This window comes from Populus euphratica, unplaced genomic scaffold, assembly GCF_000495115.2.
Source record: "Populus euphratica unplaced genomic scaffold, PopEup_1.0 scaffold1216.1, whole genome shotgun sequence".
Classification (NCBI taxonomy): Eukaryota; Viridiplantae; Streptophyta; class Magnoliopsida; order Malpighiales; family Salicaceae; genus Populus; species Populus euphratica.
In genome coordinates, this window is record NW_011501082.1 from 33102 (window position 1) to 47705 (window position 14604).

The 14604-nt window shown below is 30.7% G+C and overlaps 1 protein-coding gene across 1 annotated transcript; it reads left to right on the forward strand.

Moving 5' to 3' along the window:
- The first annotated feature begins 6041 nt into the window (after window positions 1-6041).
- On the forward strand, window positions 6042-7433 carry LOC105117207 (glucan endo-1,3-beta-glucosidase, basic isoform-like). The gene is made up of 2 exons (XM_011014784.1): window positions 6042-6184; window positions 6287-7433. The coding sequence occupies exons 1-2, from the start codon at window positions 6094-6096 to the stop codon at window positions 7225-7227; spliced, it is 1032 nt and encodes a 343-aa protein (XP_011013086.1). The 5' UTR covers window positions 6042-6093; the 3' UTR covers window positions 7228-7433.
- The last annotated feature ends 7171 nt before the right edge of the window (window positions 7434-14604 follow it).

The window sequence follows — 14604 nt, forward strand, 5'->3', positions numbered from 1 at the left end:
TGGTAGGTGCCTAACTTGCCCACCATTGTTGAACAATCATCTCCCTCCTCAGCTATAAATAGAAGGTGCACTGATAGCTGAGATAGACCACGAGATAGAGAGAAACACAGAGAGAGAGCTAAGGGTGAGAGTTGAGTTGAGTTGAGAAGTTTTCTCCTCCTCCTTGTTTTGTTGTTTGTATTGCTTTTGAGCTTGATTAATACAAACCAGTAGCTCCGTGGAGTAGGCAAGTTGCCGAACCACGTAAATTTATGTGTGTTTGAATGTTTGGATCTCCTAACATTCTGCAGGCATAAACTTAAGGTCCTAATTAATGATCATAATTATTCCTGTTCATCAGGGCATGTAAAAGGGGTGAATCAAAGTTTAAGATTTATTTAGATCAAAGTTAATATGTAAAGTACGCATTAATATTTAAAGTTATTTCATCAACATTTTAGCAATTAATTTTCCGACATTTTCCATCTATCTGAAAGGGGTGAATCAAAGTTTAAGTTATATATTTCCTCCTCTGAAAAACAAAATTCAAGAGATTTGAGAGGATAACTTCAGAACAAATTAACCTTAATACAATCAAAACGTTTAGATTTTAATTTCTAAGTGAGAAATGACCTTGACATAAGCAGCAGGCAGGCACTGAAGTTATAACATGCAAGCTGAAACAATCTAGCAGTTCCTGTCGCAGAATCAGGATCATACCAATTGCACAATATATATGCTCAATTCCCAGCAATTTACGTTACACTTTATGTTGACATACCTACATGCATAGAAGGTTGGAACATCAAGAATATTCCTCTTAATGGATACACTTTGTCAAAGACTCTTTGCAACATTATGGTTATCTTTTGGTGATTAAAATATATCATGTTCAGAGAAATTAATTTATCTGCAATATAATGGGAAAGATAATTTAATTATGAAATAAATATATCCAAGCTTGAAATAAAAACAAACCATTTTTTTTATAACCACAAAAAACCTTAGACTTCATCACATTCAATAAAATTTATTTTTTAAAATAAGTAAATTCACTCCAAAAAGAACAAAATTTTGATTTATATGAAGCAATCCTGCGGGTTTTTTTTTTTTTTTTTTAAAGGCTACTAATATTCGTGGGGCTTTTCATCTTTTGGATATCTTTGACGAAACTAATGGGCCTGCGGAGTAATATTCATTAAGGAAAAAATCACAGACCAAGCGGTTCTGATTTTTCTCGTTTTAATTTTAAGAAAACACTCTGCCATTTTTTGTTCCCCTTGTAATAAAACCTGCTCACCATTACCCTCCGCTACATCTACCACCATGGAGGCGGCGATGGCAGCAGGCGACTGGGACTTCTCATCAGAAGTAAAAGAACTGATGACGTAAATGATGAAGAGACGTTCTGCACTAGTACTTCTTTGGCAAAATTACAATTCAAGTATTTAACTAACTGATCAAATTCACATTTTCATTTCAAAACTTGGTTGATTGTTGATTTGAATTATGGTTTTGATAGATAAATATTGAATCTATTTTTGTGGGAGTGAAATCTCAAGGCAAAATGGAAGAAAGACATTGGAATGGCAGAAGTGTTGGGAACTGATTGTAAGTAACGCAGAGATCCAAGGGTCCAATTGCATAACGCCAAGGGTGAAATTAAAAAAATTCTCAAGGATAAAGACAATTTTGGGCTTGAGTGTAAGGTTTCAGAATTTCAAGGGAGGCAAATTGAAAAATAGCTAATTTAACCTAAGAACCCAGAACCCGAAGGAGGCGTTATTCAATAACTGTTCATTTTCTTCTTCATCTTGAGCTACGGAAAACAGCCCAAGAAGCCACAAAAATGGCTTCGGTTAGACCCAATCTTCCCACCAAATCAAATCAAATCCGATCCAAATCATAGACTAGATTGTCTATCACAAATCCCACTAGTTGGTTCAATTCCTTCACCCTCACGATTATCATGTGACGCGAAGAAGATCCATCCTCAACAGTCCAACAATGACAGGACTGTTGGTGTTTTCTTCTCATCAAAAGTGAAACAAACTTGAGCTGTAGTTATCTTCATCCACAAGATCACCATCCTAGGAGACAAGCGATGGATTTTGTGGGAAAGATTCCAGATTGGCCCTATAAAAGCAAAAGGAAGGCCACAGTCATAGCAGGGAGAAAAACAAAATCACGAGGAAAACCAAAATAAAAATCCTAGTAAAAAATAAAAAAGAAGCAGCTCATTCTTGGCCAGCCCTTGAACCTTCTCCACCACAACATCATTTGTTGCCACAACACTAGGAGTTCCCACCGTGACAAACACTTCAGCAAACACCAGAAGCTTCTCTAACCGACGCCCCAACAACCTGACGCCCCAACCCCGAGCTCCTCTGCATTTGATGTCACTTTGGTTAGACGAAAGTTAAAACTCCATTCTAAACTACCAGGGATTATATGATCTATCTTTGTATATTGGAGGGAATATGAGCTCTTTGAATCATTTTGTTTCCACGCGCGCGAGAGTTAAAACTCCATACTGCTATAGGTGATATAGGTTTGTAAAATAAATATATTTAATAGTGTTATAATTATAAATTAATAATAAATAAATAATAAAAATTAAAGGTATAATGAAATTAATATTTCATAATAAAAAAAATTGTATTGGTGATAAAAAACTTAGATATTAAATAAAATAAATTATAGTAATCTACAGTATTTTGTGAAGAAAGATATAGTATTTTCATCATATGATTTAGTTTTTTTATTAATAAAAAGTAAAAAAAGATTACAAAACTAAATTTTCTACTAACTTAATATTAAAAAAAACCCAACAAAGATAATTTTGGAAGAAAAAAAATCCATGAGAAAAAACATTATAATAATTGAAAATGTTTTGATAGAAAAATTACAATATTTTTCCCAATAAAATAAAATAAAAAATCATTTAGAAAAATATTGTAACAATTCACAGTATTTTTTGAAAAAAACTACAATGATTTTCCTATATGATTTAACTTTATTGTAATTATAATTCTTAATCAACTAATATTTTTTTTAAAAATTGACAATTATAATTTTGAAAAAAATTATAAAAACTCATATGGAAAAACACTACAACAATTCATGGTGTTTTAAAAAAAAATTACAAAGTTAAATTCTTAACTAGTTCAATATTAAAAAAAATCAAATTAACTGAGATAATTTTAAAAAATAACAAAAAAACATAAAAAAACATGTTGGAAACACTTTAGTAATTCACAGTGTTTTATGATGAAAGCTATATTGCTTCCCCACATAATTTAACTATATTGCTTCCTCATATAATTTAACCTTATTTGTAATGACCTATAATTTTAATTATCAATCAATTCAATATTAAAAAAATAAAATTGACAAAGATAATTTAAAAAAATTATAAAAAAAAACTATATGAAGAGATATTGTACAATGCATAATGTTTAATGAAGAAAACTACAGTGCTTTTCCCATATGATTAAACTTTATTATAAAGTTAATTTCTAACCAACTCAATAGTAAAAAAATAAAATCGATAAAAAGAATTTTAAAAAAATATTACACAAGAAGAAAACACAAAAGAAATTGGAAAAAAATCATGTGAGGAAAAACTATATCAATCCATAATATTTTTGTGAGGAGAAACTTGTATTTACTTATAATTACAATTCTTAATCAGCTCAATATTTAAGAAATAAAATTAATAAAGATAATTTTAGAAAAAAATAACAAAATAGAAAAAAACTATGTGGAAAAAAATACTGTAGCAAAACACAATAATTTACAAGGAAAGTTACAGTGATTTCCTCATATATTATAATTATAATTTTTAGCCAGCTCATTATTAAAAAATAAAATCTAAAAAGATAATTTCAGAGAAAATAATAAAAAAACAAAAACAAAAAAAAAACATGCAGAAAAATACTGTAACAATCAACAATGTTTTAAAAAAAATTAGAAAACTAAATTCTTAATCAGTATTTTACAAGGAAAAACTTTTAATGTATATTACATAGGAGTGAAATTAGAATTGAATGTTTGCTATTTGTCAAAGATTAACTTATATTTAAAAAAAATACTGAGAAAAATTTAGTGTTGCCTTAATTTTTTTTTATGACCAAGTTATTTCTTAAAAAAAAAAATCATGGCATATCTAAAGAACACTTGCTTTGCTTTTCAAAAAGTAAAAATAAAAATTATTTTTTTTGCATATTTTACAATTTTATTTTTAGTGTTATCACAAAAATAATTAAAAAAACCTTAAATATAATTTTTTATTACCTTAATAATCAATTTATTAAACTCATTATAATTTAATTGAAATTAAAAGGTACATATAGTATGCCCTGTCTTGAAAAATAAAAACAAATAAAATAGTTTCTTTTTAATATATATATATCAAATGAAATTCAAATTTACTTGTTCCCTAATGATGCCATAGTCTAAAACATTCATATTTATTAACGTAAAAGTTGAAGATACTCTCAATATACACTAAGATTAAATTTAAAAATATTTATATTAGAATTAAAAATTATTTTATCTTTTATTATTTATTGAAGTTACGATTATTATAGACAAATGTTTAATAATTTAAAATAAAATTAATGATATAATATATTTCAAGGAAAATATTTAAGAAGTGATAATATATTTTTATATGCAATTAGTTTAATATTATAAAATTTTTGTTGATCAATTACACTTTAGATAATAATTTCTTAAATCAGATTTATTTCCTCTAAAAATAAAATAATAAACATTTATTTTAAAAAAATTAAATATCACCCGTGATATCTCCTGACATCACCACTTAAAGATTCTAGAAGGGATAAATCTTTTGTACTGTAGAGAGGTAGATGTTCTCAATACGTAAATGAAAATCAAACGTCTACTCTAAAATTACAAAGAGAGGATTGTAGGAGGACTAAAAATAATAAAATAAATAAAAGAAAAAAGACTTTTTCTCCAAATAAAACAAACCGGGACTACCATATTCTTGTTGGTTTATGACATGTTCCTCTTCTTTTTTCCACGCACTGAAGTTGATATCCGAAAATTCGGAAGATATTAGATGGTATGGCCCCCTTATATGGATAGGAATCACCTCATTTTGCACCACAAAATGAACCTAGGTCAAAAGGTTTCCAGTCAAGCCCATTATAAGTTAGGTTTCCATAAATGCAGTAATTAACCCACTAGGAGAGGGCTGCTGAAAATTCATGGAGGCTTGCTGTGTGACCTTGTTCCTGGTGTAGTCAAACAAGGATGGAAAATTGGTTTGGAAATGACAGCTATGATACAGGGGTTATGAAACACGAATTGATGTGAACAAACTAAATCTCCTATTTGGAACTAGATTATGAATTCTACACTTTTTTTTAGGGGTAAAACTTCTGCTAGAATCACAGAATTTTTACTTGCTTCTATCGCTGATATGTAACTCAGCAAGAATAAACCTTCAAATGAGCCAAGCAGCAGAAAATATACAAGAATTTGTTTCGTCTGTCTTAAGGCTTAGATTACAACGGCATCGATTTTCTAAGCTCCAAATGATTCCAAACCTAACACCATCGATAGTGTTGTGCTGTCTGGCATAAAACAATCGTACTAAGTCAAGAATGCCGTGTTGCGCAGGGATGAAAATTATCAAGTTTACACATGAATTTTAACCTGAACGTTTATTAATTACCTAAGAAATGCTCTTATATGATGCAGATATGTGAAACAACTTGTAGTGGTTGTGAAAAATTTAGGCCGTAGAGGATGCGACTTGTCTTCCTGGATATTGAAGGAAACTGACTGCCACGAAAGGATAATTAATAGCTCTTAAGACTTTTCAAAGCTATGTATAAGGTCCCAGACGAAAAGCTGTTAGATGTGCATTGAATGGTTCAAGCAATAGCATTTGCAATTTGTGGAAAATATACATTCCACAGTAGTTTACAGTATAATGAATTTGGCATTAAGGATGGGAAAATTCTTAGCAAGACCAAGGCTAGGTGTATATATTTTCTCTATAAAAAGGAAGGTAAGAAAGGGAGTTTGGCAAACATAGTTGCAATCTCTCTTCCATAGTTTATTGTGATTTCCTTAAGCATGGCTAGATTAAATTTAGCTGGCAAAGGCCCTTCCATGATTTCCATAATGCTACTCTTTGGGCTCCTACTAGCTAGCCTAGATACAACAGGTATACTCATAATCATGTTAATTTTATGCATTCTGACAGTTTTACTAAAGCTATCCACTTAGCATCTATGGTTAACTAAATAATCACAATATTTCAATACAGGTGCCCAGATAGGTGTTTGCTATGGAATGAATGGTAACTTACCACCACCATCAGAAGTCATAGCTCTCTACAACCAGAGGGGCATTCGCAGAATGCGACTTTATGATCCAAACCAAAATGCTCTACGAGCCCTTCAAGGCACCAACATTGAGCTCATGCTGGGTCTTCCAAATCCGGATCTTCAAAGGATTGCTTCCAGTCAAGCCAACGCAAATGCATGGGTGCAAAGCAATGTAAAAATTTTTGGCAATGTGAAGTTTCGATACATTGCTGTAGGAAATGAGGTTAAGCCCTCAGATTCATTTGCACAGTTTCTAGTCCCTGCCATGCAAAACATTCGCAACGCACTCAATTCAGCTGGACTAGGAAGTATCAAAGTTTCAACCGCTATTGATAATGGGGTCATAGCAGATGGTTCCTTCCCTCCCTCAAAAGGCTCTTTCAAGGGAGACCATAGACCACTTCTCGATCCGATCATTCGCTTTTTAGTGAACAACCAAGCTCCATTACTGGTCAACTTGTATCCATACTTCAGTTACTCAGATAACACAAAAGACATTCGTCTTGATTATGCTCTTTTCACAGCTCCATCACCACTAGTCTCTGACCCACCACTGAATTACCAAAACCTCTTCGATGCCATTCTTGACACTGTTTACGCTGCTTTGGAGAAATCTGGAGGGGGTTCTTTGGAAATCGTGGTATCAGAGAGTGGTTGGCCAACGGCTGGAGGGACAGAAACAACGGTTAATAATGCAAGAACTTATAACAACAACTTAGTTCAGCATGTGAAGAGAGGAAGCCCAAAGAGGCCTGGAAAGCCTATAGAAACTTATATTTTTGCCATGTTTGATGAGAGTAACAAAAACCCTGAACTTGAGAAACATTGGGGGCTCTTTTCTCCAAGTAAACAGCCAAAATATGACATCAATCTCAACTAAAGAGTGCCAAAAAGTTTTCTCTGTAGAATAATGGTGGTGGAGGATAGTCTCCAATTTGTATGGAGAATATTAAATAAGAAGACTGTAATCCTCTGAAAAAGGCAGGGAAAAGAAAAACTATGTCTAGTTAAATGTAATCAATAAGATGCTCACAAGGTTACTGTATTTTTATGAAGCATCACGCAATATTAGGATTGTTTCTTGAATTCTGCAGGCATACACTCAAGGTCCTAATTAATGATCATAATTATTCCTTTCAATCAGGGCATGTGAAAGGGGTGAATAAAAGTTTAAGATATAGATCAAAGTTAATATTTAAAGTACTCATTCATATTTAAAGTTATTTCATCAACATTTAAGCAATTAATTTTTCGACAATTTCCATCAATCTGAAGGGGTTGAATCAAAGTTTAAGATATATATTTCCTCATCTGAAAAACAAAAGTCAAGAGATTTGAGAGGATAACTTCAGAAGAAATGAACCTTAATACAATCAAAACGTTTAGATTGTCATTTGTAAGTGAGAAACGACCCTGACATGAGCAGCAGGCAGGCAGGCACAGAAGTTATAACATGCAAGCTGAAACAATCTAGGAGTTCCAGTAGCAGAATCAGGATCATACCAATAGCACAATAGATATGCTCTGTTTCCAGCAATTTACGTTACACTTTATCTTGACATGCACTTTGTCAAGGAATCTTTGCAACATTAAGGTTATCTTTTGGTGATTAAAATATTTAAAGTTAAGAGAAATTAATTTATCTGCGATTTATTGGGAAAGATGATTTAATTATGAAATAAACAATGTGACTGAAGACATCCAAACTTGAAATAAAAACAAAATATTTTTGTATAACCGAAAAACAATTCGGACTTAATCACATTCAAGAAAATTTTTTTTTTAATTAAACTAATATAAGGATGTATCATGAAGATCTTTCGAATTTTGATTGTTATGAAGCAATCCTGAGGGTTATTTAATTATTTTTTTAAAGGCTACTACTGTTCGTGGGCTTCGTCTATTTTTGGGTTTCTTTAACGAAACTAATGGGCCTGGAGAATAATAATCATCAAGGAAAAAATCACAGACAAAACGGTTATAATTTCTCTCGTTTTAATTTTAAGAAAACACTGCGCGTTTTTTTGTTCCTCTTGTAATAATACCTGCTCACCATCAACCACCGCCACAACCACCACCATGGAGGCGGCGGGGACAACAGGCGACTGGGACTTCTCATCAGAAGAAGTAAAAGCAATGACGTCGTAAATGATGAAGAAACTTTCTACACTTGTACTTCTTTGGCAAAATTACAATTCACGCAGTTAATTAACTAACTGATCATCCGATTCACATTTTCTTTTCAAAACTTGGTTGGTTGTTGATTTGACTCATGGTTTTGATAGGCAAATGTTGAATCTATTTTTGTGGGAGTGATGTCTCAAGGAAAATAAGAAGAAAGAGATTGGAATTGCAGAAGTCATTGCAAGGAAAGGCAAATGGTGTTTTTGTGCCTATTAATCTATTTGAGGTTCTATTTTTTCAGTAGGGTCTTACGTATTCTTTTTCTTGGTTCCAATTTGGTTTCTAAGATAGATTTATAGCAAATTTTCTTTCTTTAGCGTTATGTTTTTTCAAACGAAGGTGACCTTTTGGAGAGTAGATTTGAAATGTGGATTTAAATGGTATTTTAATTTTATTTTATTTAGATTAATGGTTTAAATAGGGGCACTCGCCAGTTGTTGTCGATGTTAATGATGCATCTCTTTTATTGAAACATGCACCTGGGAAGATTGCTGGGAGCTTTTCAAGGCTCGTAGACGGTTGAAGTCTCTTGGTGTTTAGCTTCCAAATAGCAAGTTTATAAAGTCTTCGCCTTGTGATCCAAGCTCTCTTGCCCTGCTCCCTTGCCCTGCTCCCTTGATTATATTTTATTTGTTGTAAGGATAATCTAGTAGTTCATTTGTGTTAGTGAAGCTTGTAATATATACGACGCAACATATATTTTGCGACAAGGAAAAAACATCAGGATTTCATAAGACTTAAAATTATAGTTAAATTGTATAAAGAATTATGATTTAATAAACTTAGAATGTTTATAATTCTTAATAACAATAACCGTAGAGATCAAATAATAAGCTAAGCAAAACTACTAATAATTCTTATTTTGATTCTCAAGAAGATACTTTGCCTTCATAATTTGATCATAGTCTGGATGTTGGACTTGAAAGGAGTATTTATTAGTTTATAATTAGGAAGAAAAAATAAATCTCTCAATAATTATCACATATAGAACCAAGACACAACAGGTGACCTACTTCGTATAACTAGGTCATCTTGAAGTACCCTTCTCCACCTGGAAGAAGCTCCATCATCCAGCCTAATTACAACTTCATCATCCTCTTATATGAGATATTCATGTATTTTTTTTAATTATAGCACACTTATATCAACTCAGTCAATGAATGCCCAAGGAATCATCAAAGATTAGTTGAGAAGGATCAAATATACAAAATTAAAAAATTTAGCAATATATTTTTCATTGATAAATGCTTTATTGACAAATAAAATTCAATTTGAGAAGAGAAATTTAAAATCAGATGTTTAAGTGATCAATTAGAATTTTTCAAGGTTTAATTGAATTTATTAAGGGTTTAATTGTAAAAAAAAATATTTTTTAATCATTTTAGGCTTTAATTAAAAGAGGTTAAGTCTGGGGTTTAAATTGAAATTTTTAAGAGTTAATTTTGTCAAATCAAAAGCTTAATTATATAAATATAGAAGTTTGATGGGAAATTAGAGACTTGATTGAATAAATAAAAAACCAATGATCAAACTAGAAAAAAATGTGTGAATGTAAGGGTTGAAATTAACCAAATTAAAGGTCAAATTAAAAAAATTAGAAGTTGTTTGGTCAATCGAGGGTTAAAATGCACAAATTTAGAACCAATGATCAAAATGAAAATGATAGCTAACTTAAAGGCTGATAATTGAGTTTGTCGGTAGTGAAATTACAAGAAATTAAAAGTTTAAAGGCAATTAGACAAATTTGTAAATCCCAAATTAAAATCCAGAATCTCACCCAAACAACGCGTCTTTCAAACTTAAAGAAGAGACGGTGAACGACACAGTGTTTAGTAGACTAGACCTCTGTTTTCGACTGTTTTGGCTAATCGGGTTGGCAACTTCAAACAAATAAATATAAACTTACATATTTTCAAATTGAGTAAGGTTGGATTCAAATGGAAAGTATGTATCCCCTCTACTAAGTTAAGGTGGTTACAGAGGATGATGATGTTAGAATACTCCGATGAAATCTAAAAAATAGACAATTCAGTCATCCAAAGGTGAAACTCAATTGTGTAAAAAACCAGCTTTCTTTCATGTGAAGGTTCTCATATATTCTTATTGAGGGTTCACAACCCTTCCCTTAAGATAAAGGGTGAAGAATGGATTCAAAATCCTTCCAAAAACCCTATAAATACCTCCTTAAAATGAAAAGAAAAAGGGTTGAAAAAAAAATAGTTATCCTAGATACCTTTTTATTTTAAAAATAGGCCCTTATGGCCTTATTTAGTTGTTTTTTGTTTTATATTTATATTTATAAGCATAATAAAGAGATTTAGAATACTTAACAAATGATATTGCATTACCACTTTGTTGCTCTATTTTCCATTTAGTGTTGTTATTTCCAAAGTTTTTTGATGTTTTGATACTTGTTTGTTATTGCTTTAAGTTTGTTTTTGATATATAATATTGTTTTAGTGTTTTTTTTTTTTTTACCTAGCTTATGTATGTTAATACAAGGATGTTTACCTTAGCTTTTTTATGCATGTTCATGCACAAAATAGGTTCAAAAGGCCAATTTTGAATCCATGTTGCATGAACATATAGGTTGTGTTAAGTTATTGTTGTTTTGGAATTTGGTATCTCAAGCTTGATTCTAGTATTTTTGATGTTTTTTGCTAGTGTTTTTTTATTCAAATATGTTTGTGTATGTTAGTGTAACACGTTAGATAAATAAAACATATTTTAGAAGCAAAAAATATTAGTTTTGAAGGTTTAATAGTAGTAGCATTTTAGGCATGTTTGTTGGGTTTGTTGGTTAGGCAATGTTCTTCTTGCTCTTATAAAAAACATTGCCTTAATTACATGATTTGAACCAATCTTGATCCATTTCTTTGCCCAGAATTATTCATTGGACTTGATTTGTCAATAATCTATGATTCATTTACACCAATAACATGATTCAATAAGTTTAAATTCTAACATTTGATTTTTATACTAAAACCTAGTTTTGGCTAATCATATTGATTCGTTGGAAGTTAAAGTAAATTGATAACATGTTCAAGCTTTTGAATTAATTTTGACCAAATCATGATAGAGATTTACTTTGATTCCTTTATCAGTGGTGTCATATCAATAGTATTTTTTTAAAAAAACCTTATTTTGCATGCTATGATACTAAAATACCTTATTTTGCACGTTATGATACTATAATTCAATTACCTTTTCTAATTTTCTATAATAATCAACTTTAAATTCATTAGAAGTCGATCCCTTAACACAAAGCCTATTGTTATATATCTTTCTACTCTGCCTATATTCTTCTGTATGAAATATGTATCCATGAATAAAATACTCGTTATAACACTTCACTTTTCTTTCGGAATCTAGACTTAATAAAAATAAAGTAACACTATCATTCTTTTCTAATTTATAAACCTGATATATGAAGTACAAAAACAATACTTCCATGTATTCTAAATTATATGAAAAATTATTTATTTTATAATTGAAAGATTTATAATCCAGCTAATTATAAATTTTGGAACAGTAAATATTAATAATGTTATTTATAAAATATTCAATAATATATTAATTTATAATATTATATAAGCTAAATTATTTATTAATAATAAAGTTTAAGCAACAAAAATTATATTTCATTTGTTAAATAACATATAATTAATTATGTGTTTGTGTTAATTTTATTTTAGGTAAGTATCTTTCCCTGACAGTAGAAAATCTCTTTCTTTTCTCTCTTTTTACACAAGCGGTGCCACCGATGGAGACTGAAAAACAAAAGACACACACAACAAGTTTTGGTTTCCTTCTTTGTTCTCACTAGGGGATCTTTTTTTCCAGCCCTCTATTAGCCTATTAATGGTGTTCGCTATAGTCAATGGCTAGTGGAGAGGTATGTTGGCCAACGATTGAGGTTGAAAGGGGCAGCGGTTATTGGTCGTGAACTGGAGTTGCTTGGCGGCACATGACTAGGCTACTGCGGAGGCTATTTTTATCGAGATAAAAGGTGTCTTTTCATGATTTAAAGCTGTAACTGGTGGTGAAAGAGGCTGGGGTGATTTGGTAAATGGGGGTTGGCCTTTTATGGTGGCCAAGGCTATCGTGGCTCACGGCATAGAGTTGTTGGTTTTCTGTGTTTAGTTGTCGGTGGGTCTGTTGTGGGTCTTGAGAGGAGACGACCGATTGGCGGCTAAATTAAGGTTTTGTTGATGAAGGTGTTGGTTAGGCTGCTGGTGGGTTGACCATGGGCTGCTGGTGGCTAGTTGAAGGAGATGAAGAAGCTGAAATGGTGGAGGGGGGTTTCGACTGGAAAAGTGAGTGGCGGCTAGTGTATAGAAAATAGGTCAAGGATTTTTTTAGTGGCTCCTCTCTTTTTTGTGTGTGATATAATCACATGTTTATACATAAATAAGTTTGTTATTTTTAATTGTGCGGTGTCGGTGATCAAGTAACTCAAACAAAATTTGATCCCTTAACTTCTTTCTTTTCACTTTTAGTCCTTTGTTTATATATATAAATATATGTATGTATGTATGTATGTGAAAAGAACAACTTTAATGTCGATTTAAAAAATACGTTACCAACTGAACACGTAGATAAAAAGGCTACAAGTGATGTAAAGACATGAAAAACATGTTTTTATGGGGTTTTTTTTTTATGGTTTTTCGCTATTTTTTATTTGTTTTCAATTTTTTTTCAAAATAAAATTAAAAATTAAATAGCAACATAAACCGCAAACGAGATACGTTGCATCCGAAGATTTTTAGTACATAAAGTATAATAAACGTCATTTTACAAAAGTTGAGGTGGTTGAGCCAAGAAAATATGGTTAATTTATGTAAAGGTTTCCTCGGGATGGTCATCGTTTTTTTAAACAAAACGTATGAGATGAGGCAAGCAGCGCGGCAATGGCCACTTAAGTTTGTCTTTTCTATTGTGTTAGTTGTTATTGTTATTATAAATGATTTATATGTATATAATAAATAAAAATTAAGTTATTTTAATTTTTATAAAATTTAAATTTAAAACACAATTATATTTTAAAATTTATTTAACTAACTAAAAAAATTTCTAGAAAAAATAAAAGCTACTACAATACAATTAATAGTCTTCAACTTCCAAAATAAATATTGTGAAATTATATAAAATATTTACAAGTTTAAATTTTAACAAGAATTTTTTTATATTTAAGAGAATAATACAAAATTAATTTTATTTTACCCAAGATGATATCAACATTTTTAAAACTAATAATTTAACATCAAGGAAAATTTTAAAATATTAAAGATATTTTGACCCTTTTTTTGTAATACCTTCAAATTGAAATTTTTTTCTTATAATTTCATAAACTCTAGGGAGTTCCGTTACTCTATTTACCCCTTCTAAAATCTAATGGATACTTCCATTGTATAATTAAAATATTTTAACATAAAAAAGTAATTAAGGAGGTTTTTTCTTCTCTTTAAATCTTTGAATTTTAACCTTAATTCTAGCCTTTAAAGAATTTTTTTAATATATATATATATATATAGTAGGAGTATCAAGCTTTGAGACGTAATCTTAGAAGAAGTCTTCAGAAACTATTATTGTTTTAATAGTGGTTGGCGGGTCATATGCATGTGCGTGTTGATCTGACGCTATTGAATTTCCCCCCCAATAATTTTGTCATGTGTAATATTCATCGAAAATAGATTAATTAATTATGCGCTTGCTAGATAAAGCCAAGTTATTCTGTAGTAGATTAGTCGTTAAATTAGTTCTCGATTAGAACTTGTCAACTCTTTTCCGATTAGTCGTTAAATTAGTTCTAATTGTCAACTCTTTTCCTTCCTCGCAGATTATTTGTTCTATTAATTAAGAGGGAAACACTTTCGTTTGTCCTTAATTTCTCAGAGGCACTGGGATTGCTTTCTATGACCGTACTTGTATTTGTTTGAATTTTTTCTACAACAAGAACCAAATTCCATGATAAACCGGCCACATTCGAGTAATCTACTCATGGTAAAATAATTTTTTTATATTTTGTCTCTCTTTGTGTCTAGTCACTAAGAAAAATTTCACTGCGAGTTAA

Coding starts and splice junctions, on each gene's coding strand:
- LOC105117207 (XM_011014784.1), top strand. CDS start 6,094: ATGGCTAGATTAAATTTAGCTGGCAAAGGCCCTTCCATGATTTCCATA. Junction 6,185..6,286: donor AGCTAGCCTAGATACAACAG/GTATACTCATAA, acceptor ATTTCAATACAG/GTGCCCAGATAGGTGTTTGC.